Source organism: Pogoniulus pusillus, chromosome Z (genome assembly GCF_015220805.1).
Source record: "Pogoniulus pusillus isolate bPogPus1 chromosome Z, bPogPus1.pri, whole genome shotgun sequence".
Taxonomy (NCBI): Eukaryota; Metazoa; Chordata; class Aves; order Piciformes; family Lybiidae; genus Pogoniulus; species Pogoniulus pusillus.
The window spans coordinates 105,361,309-105,379,807 of NC_087309.1; the positions used below are offsets into that span (position 1 = coordinate 105,361,309).

General features: G+C 38.8%; 2 protein-coding genes across 4 annotated transcripts in view; one reads left to right on the top strand and one right to left on the bottom strand.

Moving 5' to 3' along the window:
• Positions 1 to 159: 159 nt before the first annotated feature.
• Positions 160 to 18,499, top strand: part of IFT74 (intraflagellar transport 74) — a 43,270-nt gene continuing 24,930 nt past the window's right edge. The window contains exons 1-10 of one of the 3 annotated variants that reach the window (XM_064139988.1): positions 160 to 288; positions 950 to 1,092; positions 1,496 to 1,631; positions 2,139 to 2,187; positions 3,086 to 3,184; positions 3,336 to 3,396; positions 4,492 to 4,551; positions 5,861 to 5,922; positions 17,213 to 17,351; positions 18,207 to 18,269. In XM_064139988.1, the coding sequence (XP_063996058.1) occupies positions 976 to 1,092; positions 1,496 to 1,631; positions 2,139 to 2,187; positions 3,086 to 3,184; positions 3,336 to 3,396; positions 4,492 to 4,551; positions 5,861 to 5,922; positions 17,213 to 17,351; positions 18,207 to 18,269 (786 nt within the window). In that variant the 5' untranslated portion in view covers positions 160 to 288; positions 950 to 975. Of the gene's footprint in view, positions 289 to 671; positions 744 to 949; positions 1,093 to 1,495; positions 1,632 to 2,138; positions 2,188 to 3,085; positions 3,185 to 3,335; positions 3,397 to 4,491; positions 4,552 to 5,860; positions 5,923 to 17,212; positions 17,352 to 18,206; positions 18,270 to 18,499 lie in introns of those variants that run through there. The other 2 variants (XM_064139989.1, XM_064139990.1) reach the window with 2 other exon arrangements.
• On the bottom strand, positions 6,495 to 14,329 carry LRRC19 (leucine rich repeat containing 19). Its single transcript, XM_064140547.1, is given in 7 exon segments — positions 6,495 to 7,507; positions 8,729 to 8,938; positions 9,117 to 9,627; positions 11,068 to 11,160; positions 13,675 to 13,701; positions 13,704 to 13,784; positions 14,312 to 14,329. Coding segments are annotated over 7 exon segments (1,260 nt in total). The 3' UTR covers positions 6,495 to 7,187.

The window sequence follows — 18,499 nt, forward strand, 5'->3', positions numbered from 1 at the left end:
ACCGGAAACTGCGGGGCGCTGCGACGGAGGGAGCGTCACTACGCGCGCCGGAAGCAGGCAGTCAGACGCCACGCCCTGGCAGGCCCCGCACGCGGAGCGGGGCTGTGCTTCCGCCGCGATGCACGCCGGGAGATGTAGTAAGCGTCTCTGGCGGCGGGGCCGCAGCCGCCCGCGGCCGGAGCGAGATCTCCGCGCCTCGCGATACCCGCCCGCCGCGCTGCCCCGCGGAGCGGTTGCTGGGATACTGCTGCGGCGCCCGCCGAGGTTTGCGGGCTGCCTGCGAGTCAGGTGAGAGCGAGCGGCTGCGCCCGTCCGCGGCCCCGCGGGGATTCACGCTTCTGCAGCACAGGTCGTTGGTGCTGCGGCCTCCCTCACTGCAGATGTCCTCCCCTACCTGGAGGCAGGTTTTGATCGCCCCAGAGGACCGGGCGTACATGCCGCTTGTTTAGGTCATAGCGGTGCCACCATACCTCAGACCCCACCGAGCCACTGCCGGGCAGCCTCGGAGATCTAAAAACTGTGCTCCGACTAGGGCTCGGCTGCTCAAGGGACTGGTGAAAACTACCAGGATTTGCGACGGGTAACACAGTTAGCGTTGGTGACCTGAGGTCCTTAAGGGACTCTCTTGGGGTAGCCTGAATGGATATTTACAACACTTCAGTTCGGAGGGCAGATGCTGAAAGAATTAAGTGACACGAGAGTTCGCAGAAGTTGGTTGTTTAACAATGTAAACTGAGCACTGGGTAAGCATTTGAACGCGTCTGGCGTCCTGTCTTGCTGTGACCCTGCTGTTATCCTTCTGGAGCCCTGTCGGTCTGATTTCGTGCTTTTCTAGTAACTCAGTCCTTTGCAGATTTCTAAAGCAAGCATTTTAATGTTAATAAGGGAAAGAATTAAGCTTTAAAGAGCTGATCTCTGATAGTTTTAAAGAACTCTTTCTGTCCCTTAGAGAGAGAAGTTCCAAAAGGAACAAGTATGGCCAGCAGTCACAGACCTCCAATAGCTCGTCCTTCTTCGAGAGCAGGAATAGGGCTCACCACAAGGCCTACGTCTTCATCAAGGACTTCTTCAGCGACCAGAATAGGAACAGGGGTATGTTAAAAAAATACACCAATGACATCAATATATTTTGGGGGTTTATCCATATTTTTGTATTTTTTTAAGTACTGTGACCAGAGTGACACACTCTTGGTAAGGATTTTAATATTTTAATTTATAAATAGTTTTGTTTTGTAATTTTTTTTCTGAAAGAGGTCAAGGAGCTCTTGCATCAGGAGGACACCTGGGAGACCCTAACAGTGTTGATGTTGCAGACAGAGGGAACAATGAAAGTTTGCTCACGGGTAATCTCTTACCCTTCTGCAGCACACATTTGACTGAAGCTTTCTCTTTCTGAAGAGATATACAAAGACTAACCTAAGTTTTTCATTGTAGTATTTAGTAGCGATGATAAGTTCATAATTCAGAGTTGGTAGGATTTTGTTTTGTTTCATAGATGCTTCCTAGTACATCAAGACCTGGTTCTCGTGGTGGTTCTTCAACTTCTGGAGGAGTCTTGTCATCTCAAATTAAAGTTGCAGACCGTCCAGTGACTCAGCAGGGACTAAGTGGAATGAAAACTGCAGTGAAAGGTATTTTTTTTACTGAAAATAACTACCAAGGTGTCTGCAAAGGTGTTAAAGGAATAGTTACATTTTTAAAGGAAAACTTCTAATCACTGTATAAATTGTAGCAGCAAAGATATGATTAGATGAAAGAGAAAGGAAAGAAAGATGAAAGCATCTCTCTAATTTTTTTTGTTCTTGGCAGTAAAAGACAAAGGCTTTTCTGTGCCTGAGCTGTCCTTAGAGATCATTCAGAAGAATAAGCCAAGATAAAGCCTATCTTCTTCCATTGCTGCAGAGTAATTAAAATACTGTGTTGCGTAGTAACTAGTCATAGAGCTGGAAAAGCAATGTATTAATTAATTAATGAAAATTAATTTCTGCATTCATTTGTTTTATTGGGCTAAAATCTACTGAAGAACACTGAGAAGATGGCAGTTCTCTGCCTGCAAATTCTGCAGATTGTTTTCATAATTTATAGATCATCAAAATTAGATGTTTTCTACAAGATACAATCTTACTCTCCTTTGTCAGGTCCTCAGAGGCAGATAATGGATAAAACCTATTACCTGGGATTACTGAGGTATGTCTTAACACCACTTTCAAAACACTGAAGGTTTAATGCTCCATTCTCTTTTTGATGTTTGCTGTGCTTAACAGTAGCGTGGGATAAGTGGTGTTCACTTCTAATGAAAACTGCCCTGTTCCCACGGGTAAGGTGGCACAGCTTGTTGGAGGAAAGGGGTTTTACACTTGTGTCCAAGTAATTAGGTATTCACTCCCACAGGAGGGTGGGTGACTTTGAGATGCCCGTATGTTGGAGGGCAGTGTAGTGGAAAGGGCCCTGGGAGTCCTGATGGACAACAGGATGACCATGAGGCAGCAATGTGTCTTTGTAGCCAAGAAAGCCAGTGATATTCTGGGGTGCACTAAGAAAAGTGTGGCCAGCAGGCCAAGGGAAGTTCTCCTCCCTGTCTGCTCTGCCTTGGTGAGGCGATATCTGGAATACTGTGTCCAATGCTGAGCCCATCAGTTCAAGACAGATGTGAGGGAACTGCTTAAAAGAGTACAGTACGGAGCCACAAATACAATTTAGGGAGTGGAGCCTCTCCCTTCTGAGGAAAGACTGAGGAAGCTGAGGTCTCTTTAGCTTGGAGAGGAAGAGACTGAGGGATGACTTTATTTGTGTTTATAAGTATGTGAAAGGCAAGTGTTGGGAGAATAGAGCCAGGCTTTTCTCAGTGATGTCCAGTGATAGGACAGAGATAGGGCGGTGGGTGCAACCTGGAGCATAGGAGGTTCCACATGAACACGAGGGAAAACATTTTCACTGTGAGGGTGACAGAGTGCTGGAAAGGGTTGCTCAGAGAGAATGAGATACCGGCTGCACATTTGCTATACCAGAACATAATTTCTGTTCTGTGTTTTACTTGTACATTGGAAAGTTAATGATTCTTTTTGGTTTTGTTTTTTTTTCTCAGAAGCAAAACAAATGAACTTACCACAGAAATTAATAAGCTGCAGGAGGAAGCAGAGATGTACAAGCAAGAGAAATCAGTCTATTTGTCATACGAAAAAAGGTGAGATGTTTTGCAGCTCATGCAGTGCTAATTTGTCATAAGACAATGAGGTATTGTGCAGGTTTCAAGAAACCATCAAGTAATTATTTTTTCATTATTTTATTTTTACTTATATGAATCTTCCAATCTTATGTTTTTGTTTTGCATTTAGGGCAGAGGCTTTAGCTGGTGAAATCAAAGAATATCAAGGCCAGCTAGCAGACTACAACATGGTATGCTGCTGTCAGCTTTTGATACTGAATGCTCTCTTCTCTCTTTTTCTTCATACGTTTACAGCATCTTTTTTTTTTTTTAGTCACACTTAGAATGATAGAATCATAGAAGTGTTTCACTTGGAAGAGACCTCCAAGATTATTGAGTCCAACTTTCAGCCTAAGACCACCATGGCCATTAATCTATGTCCACATAGTTGGACATAGTTGAGCATGTTCAGGGACAGTCACTCCATCACTTCCCTGGACAGCCTGTTTCAATGCCTGACCACTCTTTCCATAAAGAAACCTTTCTTAATATCCAGATTTTTCCTAATATCCATAATTCTCTGTGAAAATTAGTAATACTGACTTCAGTTTATGAAAGAAAAAAGAAGGAAAACTTTTTAAAAAAAAATCCTAGGAAATCATAGAATCATAGAATGGTTTAGGTTGGAAAGGACCTCAAAGATCACTACTTCCGCCTCCCTCGTCATAAGCAGGGACAACTCCCTCTAGAACAGGTCACTAAAGCCTTGAACACCTCCAGGGAGGGAGCAGCCACAACCTCCCTGGGCAACCTGTTTCAGTGTCTCACCACTCTCACTGGCAAGAACTTCTTCCTAACATCTAAGTTTAAATCTCCCCTCTACCAGTTTAAACCCATTACTCCTCATCCTGTCATTACAAGACCTTGTCAATAGTCCCTTCCCCCTTCAGATACTGGAAGAACTACAAACTTTCCTCAAAGCTTTCTCTTCTCCAGGCTGAAGAGCTACAATTTTTGTAGCCTGTCCTCGTAGGAGAGGTGCTTCAGCCCTCTAATCATCTTTGTGACCCTTCCTTTACATCAGGAGAAGTGGTTGTGTATGGGTTTAAGAAATTACTGCTGTGTAATACTTTCTGATTTCATACAGCTACATATAATGACAATTACTTCTGAAAACTGCATGTAATCTCTTATGATTCCCAAATCACATGTTTTCCATTTGCAATAGCAGAAACTTGATGTGGGTTTATCAGTGCTTTATGAGTTGCTGTCTGTCTGGATTTTTGTGTGTAATTAAAAAAAAAAACAGGAAAGCAGTAACCAGTTGAAATTCTGTCTCATTGCAGGTTGTGGATATACTTAACACCAGTACAGACATAGCAGAAGTGATTCGAGATTACAATGTGGTAAGAATGAGGGTATTTGTGGCTGGGTGATAGGTTTGACTAGATGATCATGGAGGTCTCTTCCAACCTGGTTGATTCTATGATTCTGTGTTAAATTGCTGGTGCTTGGTACATGGGACATATCTAAAAAAGTAAACCACTAATTTAAAACTTAGCCATTTTTTTCCAATTAAATTAACCATAGTATTAACAACATGTTTGTATCATAGAATGCTTTAGGTTGGAAGAGACCTTTAAATATCATCTAATCCAAACCCCCTGACAATGAGCAGACACGTCTTTAACTGGATCAGGTTGCTCAGAGCCTTGTCCAACCTGTCCTTGAATGTTTCCAGGGAGGGGACATCTACCACCTCTCTGGGCAGCCCGTTGAGGTGAGTCAGTTGTCTGAAGTCTTAGACCCCATGATGGGTTTTTTTGTGTGGTAGATTTGAGAAAGCTGTCATCCCAACCCAAATTATGAGCATTGAAGTATATTCTTTATTTGATTTGGGAGCATAGAATACTTGATTTGGGAGCAAATTCACTAGATTGCACTACCTTGTAAAGCTGCTTGGTCTTCTTCTTGAAATTCAGTTCTCTTTTTCTCTTATGCTATTTAAATTACTCTAGTTTATTAAATGGGTGCTCATCCAGGCCAGCAACAAAATCAGTGAGCTTTATTTTTCTTTTTTTTTTAAATTTTCTAACACAGAGTGTTTATGTAAGTATTAAGATGTGAGTGGCATTAAGCATGTTCCATTTTTTATGATCATTCAGTCATAAGCAAAAGAAACTAGTTTTGCAAAAAAGATTGTTTTGGTAGCTTGAAAAAAGTGCCTGTTTTTCATCATCAGACCAAATACTTCCTTCCCTTGCATTTATTTGAAAAATAAAGTCATAGAATAGTTTAGGTTGGAAGCGATCTTAGCAATCATTTACTCATGCTGTCTGTATCATAAAGAAAACGTTTCGCAAGTGTTACATTTTCATTCTGTCTGTGGGCTTAAACCACATTTTACTTAACATTCCAGGAATAGATCCCACAGTAATAGAAAGGTAATTGATTTGCTACAATCTTGAACGTATTTCTTTTCCAAATGTAGAGATGTCTTCTTACTTTGTTTCATTTCAAAGGAAGACTTCAATTTCAGAAGGTCTTCCTTCAGTGTCAACTGCAAAAAGCCTTTGGAGCAGGCAGCTTCTGCATATTTTTCCTCTACTGAATTCTAAGCTTTGTGCTCATTTAAAGGACACTTCGAATTTGTATATAAAATCTGTGTCTTTATTGTTACATGCCACATCAAAATATCTTTCTTTGGCTTTTAAGTTAAAGGTTCAGAATGACAGAGATGCTCAGAGTGTGGATAAAATTTTCACAGAGAGACAAGGGTAAGTACATGAAGTGTATGCTTTTTGAAAGCTGTTAGTATCATAACATGAACTAAGCAAAATCAAGTTTCGTGACAGTGTAATGTATACCATAAGTGATACCTCAGCAATTTCAAGATAATACATTAGGCTCAGGCTGCAGCTGTTGTTCCTAGCTTTAAACGTTCCTGAATAACTGCTGTGGAGAAACTTACCATGCTATCTAAGAGAAGTTAGGAAGTGGTGGAGAGTCATGTCTTGACAACCTGCTTCTGTCAGGGTCCTCAGTTTTTGAAGTTGTGTTGTGGAGTGGCACAATGGGGAAAGCAGACTGAAGCGGCAACTAGAACTGAGATTTCTGTCTGGAGAAGTGAGAGTGTGTGGAGGGAAAACTGAGGATATGCTTGCGGAAAGAATTTGTAAGCCGTAAGAACAGCTTGAAGACACAGGCTGAGAGGATGGGCTTCTGAGAAGTCTAATTCAGGGGCAGGAGGTGTGCAAGAGAAAGAAACCTCTTGTTGCTGGAAAGGATGAGAATGTACATATAAATAAGCACTTTTAAAAGCAATTTATTATTTAATAATAAGGTGCTTTTCAATAATACTGTGGTTTTCAGCAGCTCACAAATGGGCTGTTCTACCCTTGAATGCATTTTGAAGTGTTAAGAAAATGCAAAGAGGAAAAAAAAAGGTGATTCAGTAGCAAACTGGAGCCATAAAGGCATTACATGTGTAGCAGTGATAACTTTTTGTATTGTATGTAGGCATATTGAGGGAAATAGAGCAGTTGGTCTTGCTCATTATGCTAATTTGGGTTAAAAAATACCCGAACACGTATGGTCTATTTTTTTGTTTGTGTGAGTTTTGCACAGTACACTGCTGAGCTGTGACAGTATTCATTTGGGTATGGTCTCCAATCTGGCTGTGGTCTTCTCTAATTGTACTTTATGGACTTCATCACAAAATGGTAGTGATTACCGCAGCTTCACAAGCTACTTTGTGAAGACTTCTTCATGTTGTACAGGAAGTTGTCCCCCTCCCACCCATAAGTAACCAAATATGTTTTTATAAAAAGTTGTTTCTGAGTATTTTTTTACGTGATTTGCAACATTTGTTGCACACTAGTGCATGTATATCCCCACATTCTTAGCTTCATGCAGCAATACTTGGTAATGAATTTGATGAGATGAAAGGAGATGAACTGCTTGGCTTCACTTTGTGTTGGGCATAAGCAGTGTAATATGGAAGCACAAGTGTACTACAGTTCATCAGCCAGTGTTTAAGACATTACCTTTCTTCAGTTTCATAAGAATCTATGTATTTGTCCTCAATATATTCATCTTCCCCAGGCACAAATTCATGAAATTTCTCAAATATTACTATGGGATCATCATCATTTGTACTTGTAGGAGAGGAACTCATATCAGCTGAGAACTCCTGTTCAAACGTCTCAGAGTCATTTGCTTGCAGACGACGGTGACGGTAGCTGACCACATAGTGATACCACGTTGGGCATTTTACAGCAGTAAATATCAGGAGTGTAGTGCTTAGGACAAACCCTAGAACACCTGCCAGGAAGGTCCAGCTTTTGCCAATAAGCGGTAGCACTTCAAAACAGAGAGGAAAAAAAAGAAAGGAGTTATCTTCATGAGGAATGCTGGCAAGAACTCCATTAGGATAGATTTTTTTACAGTGAAATGAATAACTCACAAAACGAACAATGGTAGGGCAATTATGGTGTGTCTGCAAAGCTTTAGCAGATTATTGTTGCTGTGTTTTTTAGGGAGTCAGTAACATCACTCATATTTCCTATGTACATCTCATATTTCCCAGTAGTATAAATCAGAGTATTTCCAAAGACAGGTATTATCCTGGGGACATAATAAAAGGTAAAATACTTTAAAATATTCCATGATTGGGCTTTGGGGAAAAAAATATGAATTAGCTTCAAATTGTATTTCCCAGGCTTAAATTTCTAGATGATGAAGATCCTATAAGATCCATTTTTCTTTCAGCATAACCCTTCAGATGTATTTGTTTTAAATAAGAATTCAACACCATAATTGTCAGTAGTTTGTAGTTGGAAGCTGGGTTTATGTTCTGGCATCATTAGTAAAAGAGATCCTAGGTGGTCTGCAAAAGAATTGTGTGGCAGTTGTGGTTTACAATTTGTGTATGTATATGCAGATTGATATTTCTTCTGCCTTAGACAGAAGCAGTAAGTAAAGCATTTCAGTACATAAGAGTGGAGAAGGACAGTAATTTGGATATTAAAAAAAATTGTTGACTTTTACCAAAATGATCATAGAATCAGAGCGATGATAGAGTTAATATCAAAAGATGAAGAAAAGTAGGGAGACTATCAGTGAAATTTTCAAAGAATATGGTATAGGCAAGTCTGGTCTGTGTCTTTCACATTGAACACATTTGAGGGCAGGAGTAAAATTGATAGGCTTGCTCACATTTTAAGATGACAGCTACAAAGCAGTTAGTTTGGGAGATTCTGATTTTTTTAAGATGCTCCCCTGCATCTGTTAGGCAGAGGTCTGGACAGCTGTCTGAATTTCCAGCCCTTGAAATGTCATCATCAGTTTGTAGTATCATTTGAGAATGCAGATGTTATTTAATCCATTTTGAACACTTATTCAGCAGAGCTTCACATTCACCATAATGTGTGTGCAGTCTACCAAAACCTGGAAAACCTGACTAGTTCCCTAGCCCTGGCTTGCATGGAAGGATTCCAGTGCACCAGGAATGCAAAACTGTGAAATCTTTGACCAAGACATCAAAGGGCTTGTAAACAGTGGAGTGAAATGCCAGTATATTACCTGCATCAGTTCCGTTGTTTCCAGTGCTGTTGTTTGTGGTTGGAGCTGTTGTTAAGGCACTGCTCTCAAACTCAATGGTGGAAGTGGAAGTTTCAGTGTTTTCTAAAGAAGATTTTTCAGTTTTGCAGTCAGTTGTTTGGATAGGTGCTGTCTTGATGGAGAATTTCTTTTTGCTGTCTGGTGATGTACACGTAGTGTCATTTTCATTTTCTGTGAATGTGAGCAGTGGAAAGTCTGTGAGGTACTGTTAGTTAATTGTCATTCTAACTTAAAAAAGCTACTGCAGAATACTGGTAAGTTGATGGTTGGTGTTACCCAGATGAGGAAATGACAATGAACATCAGCTTGATGTGAACAAGTATGAAATGTTACTCATACCAAAACTTACCCATTGTCACATTGGAGGTGGTTAGCCATTCCTTTAAGCCAAGGAGGTCGCAGGAGCAGTGCCATGGGTTTCCAGCTAGAACAATTGTAGTCAGTTGAGAAGGTGATTTTATATAAAGAGATTTCAGATGGTTGTACTGTAGATCTAGAACTGCCAGACTGTTCAGAGAAGTAAATACTTCTGAATCTAGTTGAGTCATCACGTTATGTGATAGATTCAACACGGACAGTTGATTTAACCCTGCAAATGCTGCTTTATGAACTCTGCTAATCTGATTGTTGCTGATATCCAGAATTATAAGATTTGTCAGACTGCAGAAGCTGTTATTGTGCACTACAGTAATCATGTTTCTATTTAAATAAAGTTCAGTGAGGTTAATAAAATTTTGTAGAATCTTTTTGTCGCTATCTTTTAAAGTGATTTTATTATTTTCAAGACTCAGTTTAGTGATGTTTGGGAAAAGGTTGCTAGGAATGTCGGTGAGGTTCTTTCCAGACTCTTCACAAGTGGCCTGTTGAAAAAAAAAAGAATGAAAACGATTAAATGCTGTAGAGTTTGATGATGAACTGATGAACTCAGTGATAATTAAGAGCATGAAAAATCCTTATTGCGTTTTTCTAATGCCAGCACTTTATATGGAAGTTCTGTTGCTCTTCATGCGACTAATTTGTGCTTTCTTTAATGTATTTGTTGTCTTGTGGTGCAGGGAATTGATCCTATTTGTGTATAGAGACCTGAAGCTCCAGATCATGTGGTGCTTAAACTCTGAGTTGAAAGGTGCTTTGTGTGTTGACAATCCAAAATGCAACCTCTTTGGCATACTACTGTGGAATTAGTACATCTGGTGGTCTAGAATGCTATGTGAAGGCCATGTAATCTAAAAAGAAGTCATCATAGAGGAGGTGGATTCAAGGCTGAAAATGAGTTCAATATGCTTTTTCTAGTGTATTGCTGTGTTTTAAAAACACAGGACCAGACCTTCAACAAAACATTTAGTCTATATTTTAATGATAAATATAGCACTTTAGTTCATTTTGGTTTTCTGGGTTGAGGTTTAGCATATCTACAGGGTTTGAGAGTGCTTACTTGCAATAGCTTGAAACAGTTTCTGTTTTCTAATGAGCAGATGTATATGTATGTAGATTATATACATGCCCACACATATGTATGTTTGTGTTTCTGTATGCGTCACTGCTATGTTTTAGTGTCAAGGTACTTGAACTCATTGTAAAGGAGATTCTAAGTACTGGAAACACTGGCTGTGTTAACCCTTTTCCTAAGTAAGTAGCCTATGTCCTGCTTGTTGCTGCTGTGACCATGTAAAGCCTAGATGATTTATCTTAAAACTAATGCATCTGAAGTTTCTTGTCTACAGTGTATATATTCACTGTTCTTTGCCCCTCATGTTCCAGAGATAAACAAGCAGTAGGTACAGTACTGCACCTGTTGGCAGTGAGTAATTGCACTGTTTGCTCTAACAGTTTTATTTGACTGTTAGTCAAGACTTCTTCCATCCTCCCCATTCCACAGTAAATACAAAATCCATTAAATTAATCTCTGAAGAAAAAAAAAAAAAGGCATTTCATACATCTGTTTGGACCTAACTTGGGCAAGTACAAACTTGGTAAACCTCTCTACTTTGAGCAATAGTTGGTGTTGTCCAAATAACTGTAGCTTTTTAGTTCTATCCCAAATGATGTAAAGATAAAGGAGTCATTCCTGTTGCCCACAGAGAGATTTGACTGGGATGTAAAACCACGACGAATACATTCCAGTATTTTTCACCCACTGAAAATGACTAATTGCCCATTTCACAGAAAACTACATCTTATTTGTCTCTATGTGCTACATTCTTCAGGAATTTTATGTTTACAAGGTAGTTTTTAAAATATCTTTAGTCTCTATTGTATCTTTCAAAAACAAGAGCAATTTACATACTTAAAAAACTTACAGTTTGAGAAGCAATGTTGCCGTCAGCAGTGGCTGGATTCAAAACCAGTGTTCCAGCCCAGATAACAAGCCAAGAGAATCTCATGTTTAGAGCCTAGTAAAAAAAACCACTTTTGTATACTAAGACCAGAATGCCACTTTCTCTAGTAGTTGTAGTTTAACAAATTAATCAACACAATATTGCAATGGTAACTTAATAAATTTAATTTATATATAGATACTGTGAAATTAAGAGGAAAACCATAAGTTATCAGAATTAATGCGTTCAGCTTTCACTTAACTGAGAAGAACCTAAAATCCAGTGAGCAGTCTGTATCAGCAAATAGAAAACTGACTGAAGTTAAAGAAGTTAATAGACATCAGTTTTGTAAATGCATGAAAAATATAGGGATATGTTCATTAATGTCCCTGTTAAAGCAACTAGAGGTACCAGAAGACTATGATAGGAGTAAACTGCAGGAAGCATTCAGGCTTGCTTACTCTCCCTGAATAGTATCTCTTGCTGCCACTGAGGGCAGAGTGATGTACTGTTGGTTTATCTAGTCAAATTTCTCATGTTCTTAACCTAAGTCATTAAGCATTTTTGATGAGTTTTTAATTAGTAGATTGATCTAATCTCTTTACTGTCCATAATATATATCATAAGACATAAACCTGAACCTCTGTATTATGCAGGTGTAGCTGTTGCTGTGGTCTTTGAAACTATATAAGCATGGTTCAGTCTCTTGTGCTGGAGTTCTTGTAAAGATTTAAGTCTTACTGAGAGCTTTTATGACAAGTTTTATTTACTGTGACACTGACTTCTTTTGGGAGAAGTGTCACTTGTTCATTCCCTTTGAACCAGGTGTTGTTTGCAAGATTTACTTACTCTGGGAATGTTAAACCATTTCTGTCAGATGTCAAATCAGACCCTGTTTGTGCTGGACTTGCATTAAAATGTTGTGTAAAAAGTAGATTAACTCTTCATTTTCACACTTTCTTAAGCAGCTGAAGAGAAAAAGTGGTGGGGTAGGTGAATATTGATATATCTTTCCTTCACATTTAAAAAAGACCCAAAAGATAAAGTGTAAAAGGCTAGTTTAAAGTGTCTGTTGTGTCTTGAGCTAAAAAGACCTTCTGGAATATAGGAAAGAGTGAGGGAAATTGCATGGAGAAGCTCAGTTGCAGGAACAATGGTAAATATAGTCAGGCAGTCAGATGTAAAAGAACCTCAACCCTTTCTTAAAAAGTACCAGGAGGCCTTTGCTGGCCTTTCCCTCTGTATGGAGTAGATAAGGTCACAGAACAAATTGGTCAAGTGTAATTGATTTCTTCTGAGGACTGACCTCACTCACCTAACTGAATACTGGTTGGACTCAGTCTCGAAGGTCTTTTCTAGCCTGGTTAATTCTGTGAATCAGCCTGGAAACATTGTAACTGCTTGGAAAGGAGATAAGTGCCACTTACACTACTCTGATCCTATGTACGTTTCTGCTGCTCTTGGAAATTTGCTTTAAATACAAAAATAGTTCATAAACCTTTTTGTTAGGCATTACTGGTGGCAAGGACAAGCAGCAGCCACTGTCCTGGTATATTCTGTGTTAAGTGGTGTTCTTGTCAATAATGGTGCTGGTGGCTCATGGATTTTTAAAAGCCAGTTTATATATTGCTAGAGGAAAACATGGTGCAGATTGAGAACTCTTTGAGACAGCTGATATTAACATTTGTGACATACTTGGTTCCTAAAGAGACCTATTCCAAGATGTCCAGGAATGGAGTGGACCTTAACCAGACTGTCCATTATTGAGTTCCAGATTTCAAGAAAAACACTAGTAGAGTGGGAAAAAATATATTAGAATATTCTTTTAAAGATTAGTCTGTAAGTTAATAAAAAAATCAAGTTGAAAATCAAAATTAATTTTTTTTCAAAGCTTCAAGCAAAAAATTAAAATATCTAAATGAAAGGGTTGCTGTTAACTTGAAAAATCATTTTCCTGTCTAAAAATTTTTGCTCTGTGCATGTCGAAGTCAGAAGCATACTTCTTACGTTTTACTTTAGTTTCCACTGAAAATTTCATGGTTTGGGTTTTTTTTCTCAAATTTGATTCTCTGCATTGTGCGTGTAAACCTGTGTAATCAGGAGAGAATCAGGAAAGCATATGTAATTTATTTTACAATGTAGTTTTTTGCCAGAACTAGAGTTTTAAAGTTGCTGTTTAAAGTAATTGCTTTGAAAGAAACTGAGCCTGGCAGTACATCGGCAAGAACTTGACATTTTCTTGCAATTAGAAACATTTTCTTTTAAAGTTTTTCTTGGAGAGCTTTTGAAGATTTTATCTCATAATACTAATGCAATTCCTATTATTTTTTTCCCTACATTTGTAAAGAAAAAGGCTTTTTTTTTGAGTAAATGGAGTTTACATAATTATGTGGTCTGGTTTACAGAGAAGGTACACACCGTTCCCTGACTTTCTACTCAAGTACAGTTTACTTAACATCTTGCCTTGTCCAAGGTTCATAATAATTCCTAATCTCTGAGTGAATCTCAAGTTGTTTCCAGTCCAACCACAAAGTTGTACTAAAAAAAAAAAAATCTTGTATTTTGAAAAGTATGTGCCAAATGTCTTACCTTTCTGTTGCTTCTTAGAGGCAGTGTATGTACACATGTGTAGATATTTCAGTGCACTGACAAGAAATAATATGGTGCAACAGCACTTTGTTTTTGTTCAACCTTTGTACCTAGTGAACAAGCAGGCAGTGTAAAAAATAATAAGCCTGGAAGATCCTTAGCAAAAGATTTACTAGGTTGAGCAACTTCTTATAATCATCTTTGATTTAATTGGATCTGCAGCCAATAGGGAAGTCTAATAATAGCATGCTCAAGTGTCAAGTTCCAGATCATGTAGGAGGCACCAAGTTAAAACACCACAGGAATTTACAAGCATGTTAAGTTATAAGCAATAAAATAAATGCTAGAGACAGAACATGTTTTATGTGTTCAGTCACCAAATGAAGGAAAAATATTTGCATACTGAAGTAAAAATTTGTACAAAATTGTTTAAATCTGTGTTAAATCTTGTGTTTTGGAAACATCAGGGGAGGAGGAGGAGCTGCAGGGTGTGATAGGTAAAGCTTATTGTGTACAAATAATTACAAGCACTTCAGGATATCTGTTATATGGCCTGTGTTTCAGGAAGAAATTCTTAAAACAGATTGTACTTGTTCTGATTTGAGAGCATGTCTATATGCAAGTTGAAAACACATACTGTGTCAAATAACTTCATTATTCCAATGGTGCTCCTTCTGTCCAGTGCACAATGTTAAACTGTAAAGCTGTTCAGTCTCTTCTCGCTCTCCATTCCTCCCAAACGTGTGGCCACAGGAACCATTTTACTTCACTGTCCCTTTGTGATGCTACTGCCACTTTGATTTTTTTACTTAGTATCTCAGAATGTTTTGCAACAATATTATGAGATATTCAGAGCCTCATTACTGATTCAGCTTCATCTTCAATTTATTTGTGGTAATGAGTTGTCTTCCTATGACAACCATTGCTGATGTTTTTATTACATAGTGGATGTATAGGGTTAACACTCCTGGGGGAGTGACCCTGAACCTGACCCTAGGGGTCTTGGCCCCTCCCCAGGGGTGGGCCACACTCCAGGTGATGGTTAGACCACTCCCTCCACTTCCTGTGGTATAAAAGACAGTGGAGTTTCCTGTCTCATTCTCTCTTTCCTGCGCTCACTCATGACCACACACTCATACTGCATACCAGCACACCACGTGGCAGCCATGTGCTAGAGACACCATCACACTAGTTGGGTTGTATCCATCCCTGTTTGTATTTTGCTGTTTTCCCTTCCTTATCCTTTGTAAACTCCCCTACCTCCAATCCCTTTTTCTGAGTTATTGTTAAACTTTTCCTTTTTAACTTCCAAATCGAGTGAGATTGATTTATTTGGGTGTCCCTACCTTTCTCTCTCTCCCTGTCTTTTGGGAAAAGGAGGGGGAAGAGGGGAGGGCACTCTATAAATTCTATAAATTGTCATTGGGTCTATTAAATTTATAAGAGTCTCTGGGAACTTGCATTTGAACCCCAGACAGTGGAAAATCACTGAGTTTTAACCTTCCATCAGAAAGTTTCTACCAGAGAAGATGCACAGCTAAGTACAGGTAAGTTAGACATTTCTAGTGTCAAGGGCATATTCTATCATCTTGAAGTGTTATCCAGGACTCCATATCACATAAGAAAAAGAGACCTGCCTCTACAGTTTAAGAAGTTGCTCTCTCATGTATCCACAAGGACTTTAACATTGGTGGGGCTGGGAGTGTAGGCTTTATTTCCTTACTCTTCCATGTGTACTTGGAATCTGAGAAATAAATTGGAGCTAAAAGTCACCCTTGCCCTCAGTGGTGGCAGCTGCTTCCACATAGTAGCTTGAAAAACAGGAGAAATACAACAGTTGAATTACATGTGGTGTAGAGATTTATTCTGGAAATCAGCAGCCTCAATATATTCTTGAATTCTTCGTTGCACTTTTTCTTTTTTCATTCTTCATGTCTTCAGTTGAGAGAAACTGTCACTGCTCAGACTTTAAAACAGCTTTCACAGGCCCAGACTGAGTAGTAACATGAAGGCTCCCTTTCCAGCTCCCGGTTCTGTGCCTTCCAGAGGATCTTGTGTCAAACACTCTCATAGCTTAAGAAAATGCTTCACTTTAAAAAATTACTCCTTTCCACTACCAAGTGTGACATAATTACCCCTTCATAAACCAGTGTAGTTAAACTGAGAGCCTCATTGCTTGGACTTGGTCTGAACAAGCTGCTCTCAAGAGGGTATTCAATTTAGCATCACAGCACAACCATCCACAAGATGTGACAACTTGCTTTGGGTGATCATGCTTTTAGTAGTGAGGCTGGCCTAGACTTCATACATCAGCTCTGTTCTGCTGCTATGAAATTTTCCTTATTCTCTTACCCTAGGATAATACTTGTGCAATTCCACAATCTTATGTCATCCTATAAGCCCAAAAGCCTTCATGGCTGCAATCATTGATCCGGCTGTGTCAGTTGCAAAGTTTAAAACATTTGCAGCTTGCAGCTTAGGAGGAGTTAATGAAAAACAGAAGAAAAATAGGCCTGAATGAAGGTATCAATCTGATTTTGTTAATAGCAGAAGTCACTCTGGAAACAAGCAAGCAATTTAAACAATGTTTCCTGCACTGTGATGGAAAGGGAGGTATATTCTTGAGGATCACAGAAGAATTTTGTTAATTTCTTTTATCTGTAGCTGTTTTCTAAAATTGCCTCTCTAATTTTTAGGTATTTTATACTAATTGCTACATATTGCATGACACAGTGGAAACAGCTCTTTATCCACTAATCATTTGCTTGTGGCTCCTTAGAGCTGCAGTGAGAGAATTTTTTTTTATGAAGCAGCCCACTGATTTCCTAACAAAGTCGTAAGTGAAGACTATCAGGAATGGCTGATTTCTTCATTCTTGCATGGCTAAAAAGCTCCCCCCTGCCTAAGACTCTGAAGCCACTCTCCATTTTTAATAAATCCATCAATTCATCGCTGAAGTTATCATCATTCGAGACTGTTGTCAAGTCCTAGTACCTATACAATATGTTTCCTTTACGTTTATTCCAAATCATATACCAACTTCTGTATTTCATACTGCCTGTTCTGACTCCGGGAGGTCACTAATGGGAAGCAACTGAGTGGGAATAGTTTATTTTTGCCACTCCTGGGAGTATGCAGATAGACAAGGTGAGAGTGTTGGAAAGTACTGTCCAGTGCACAACATCAAACTGTAAAGCTGTCAAGGCAAGATTGGACGTGGCACTTGGTGCCATGGTCTAGCCTTGAGCTGTGGTAAAGGGTTGGACTTGATGATCTGTGAGGTCTCTTCCAACCCTGATGATACTGTGATACTGTGTGTATACTGTAAAGGCAAAGAAGTCTTTGTCTTCATCATTCTGTGATGTGAATATCTACACAATCCAACTCCAAAAAGATTAGATACCGGTATTTAACTGTTTGTGGAGTTTTTGTGTTAAAGGATAACTTTGGTGAGGGTGAAGGGATACCAGCATTTGAAATGGTACTTAAAATAAACATCAACTAGTAAAAGTTACAAAAATCTTCTATTTTTTTTCAGCACAGAAAAGTTAATACAAGCTGTAGAAGAAGATATTGAACGTGAAAAGGTGGTAGCAGATGACATTGTAAAAGACATGCCGCAGGCAGATCAATCTAAGTATATGGAGATGAAGGCTGCAAATGAAAAACTCTCTCAGGTTGGTTTATTTCACTGTACGTACCTAAATTTTTCTCTGTCTGGTTCCACTGGTTCCAGATGCAATTTAAGTTTTAAGTTTCTGGTATCTTAATCAGTTGTAAAAGTGCTTGAAAAATAAGTAGAGCCATTTACTAAACTCAAATACTTTGTCTTTTTTATATTTTTAATTTTAAGAACACATATTTTGAAAGCTGCTATACTGCTTAGATGTTTCATCATGTGAAAAAATCAAGCCAAAGGGAAAAATAACCCCTTTGCTTGAATATGAAGTTTTCTTCCTTCATACAAAAGTGAATCAGACCGAGTATTTTTTGTTGTTCTTGCTGATACACATGAAAACATTATAAAAATTAACTGGGCTTTAAAAAATTGTTGTTACTTCACTAATTTTAATGTGAATAAAAGCAGTAAGGATTCTAGGTTCTCTGGGATCATCTGCCTTTAGGCACAGAGTCTTAGAAAGTTTCTCTGTGTAGTCTGCATTGAGGGGTGGACATCTTTGGAGCCTGATGCTACCCAGCTGTCTTAAGCTGAGCTGCATCATTAGCAAGGCTTGCCTATCTTTTTCTGGACTATGAAGGAACTGTGGTGACTAGTTCATATTTTCAAATCTAACTTAAAACCTCTAAAGTAGAAATTTTGTGAATTTCACCCTCATCATTATGTGCCAAACTGCATGTGACAATGATAAGAGTTTATTGATAGGTTTGGTAATGAAATTAAGTGGGTTATATCTGACTTGGAGAAGCTAAACAGAGTCTGGTCTTATTTTTTTTCTGTTACAGAACAAAAACTGTAATCTTACTATGTAGTAATGGTTACCTGATTTTTACTCTGGTTTTGTCCTCTTTAGGAGCTAATGGTTCAACAGCAGGAACTGGATGCTCTAAATGTAAAAGAGGAGGCTCTCAGAGCGGTAAGTATGATAACCAATGATCTGTGTACCAGTCTTTGCTGGTATGTAGGTTAAAAGGCAATACATCAGAAAAATATAATCTTTCTCTTTAATTTTTTAGATACTGTAGTATCATGCCCTGGAATGAGAAGGCAAAGCTGCCTTTCTCATTTTCCAGCAGTAATTTCTAGCCAGTTTTGGATAAAACTTGTTTTTACTAGATTCTAAGTACAACATTATCATAGCAATAC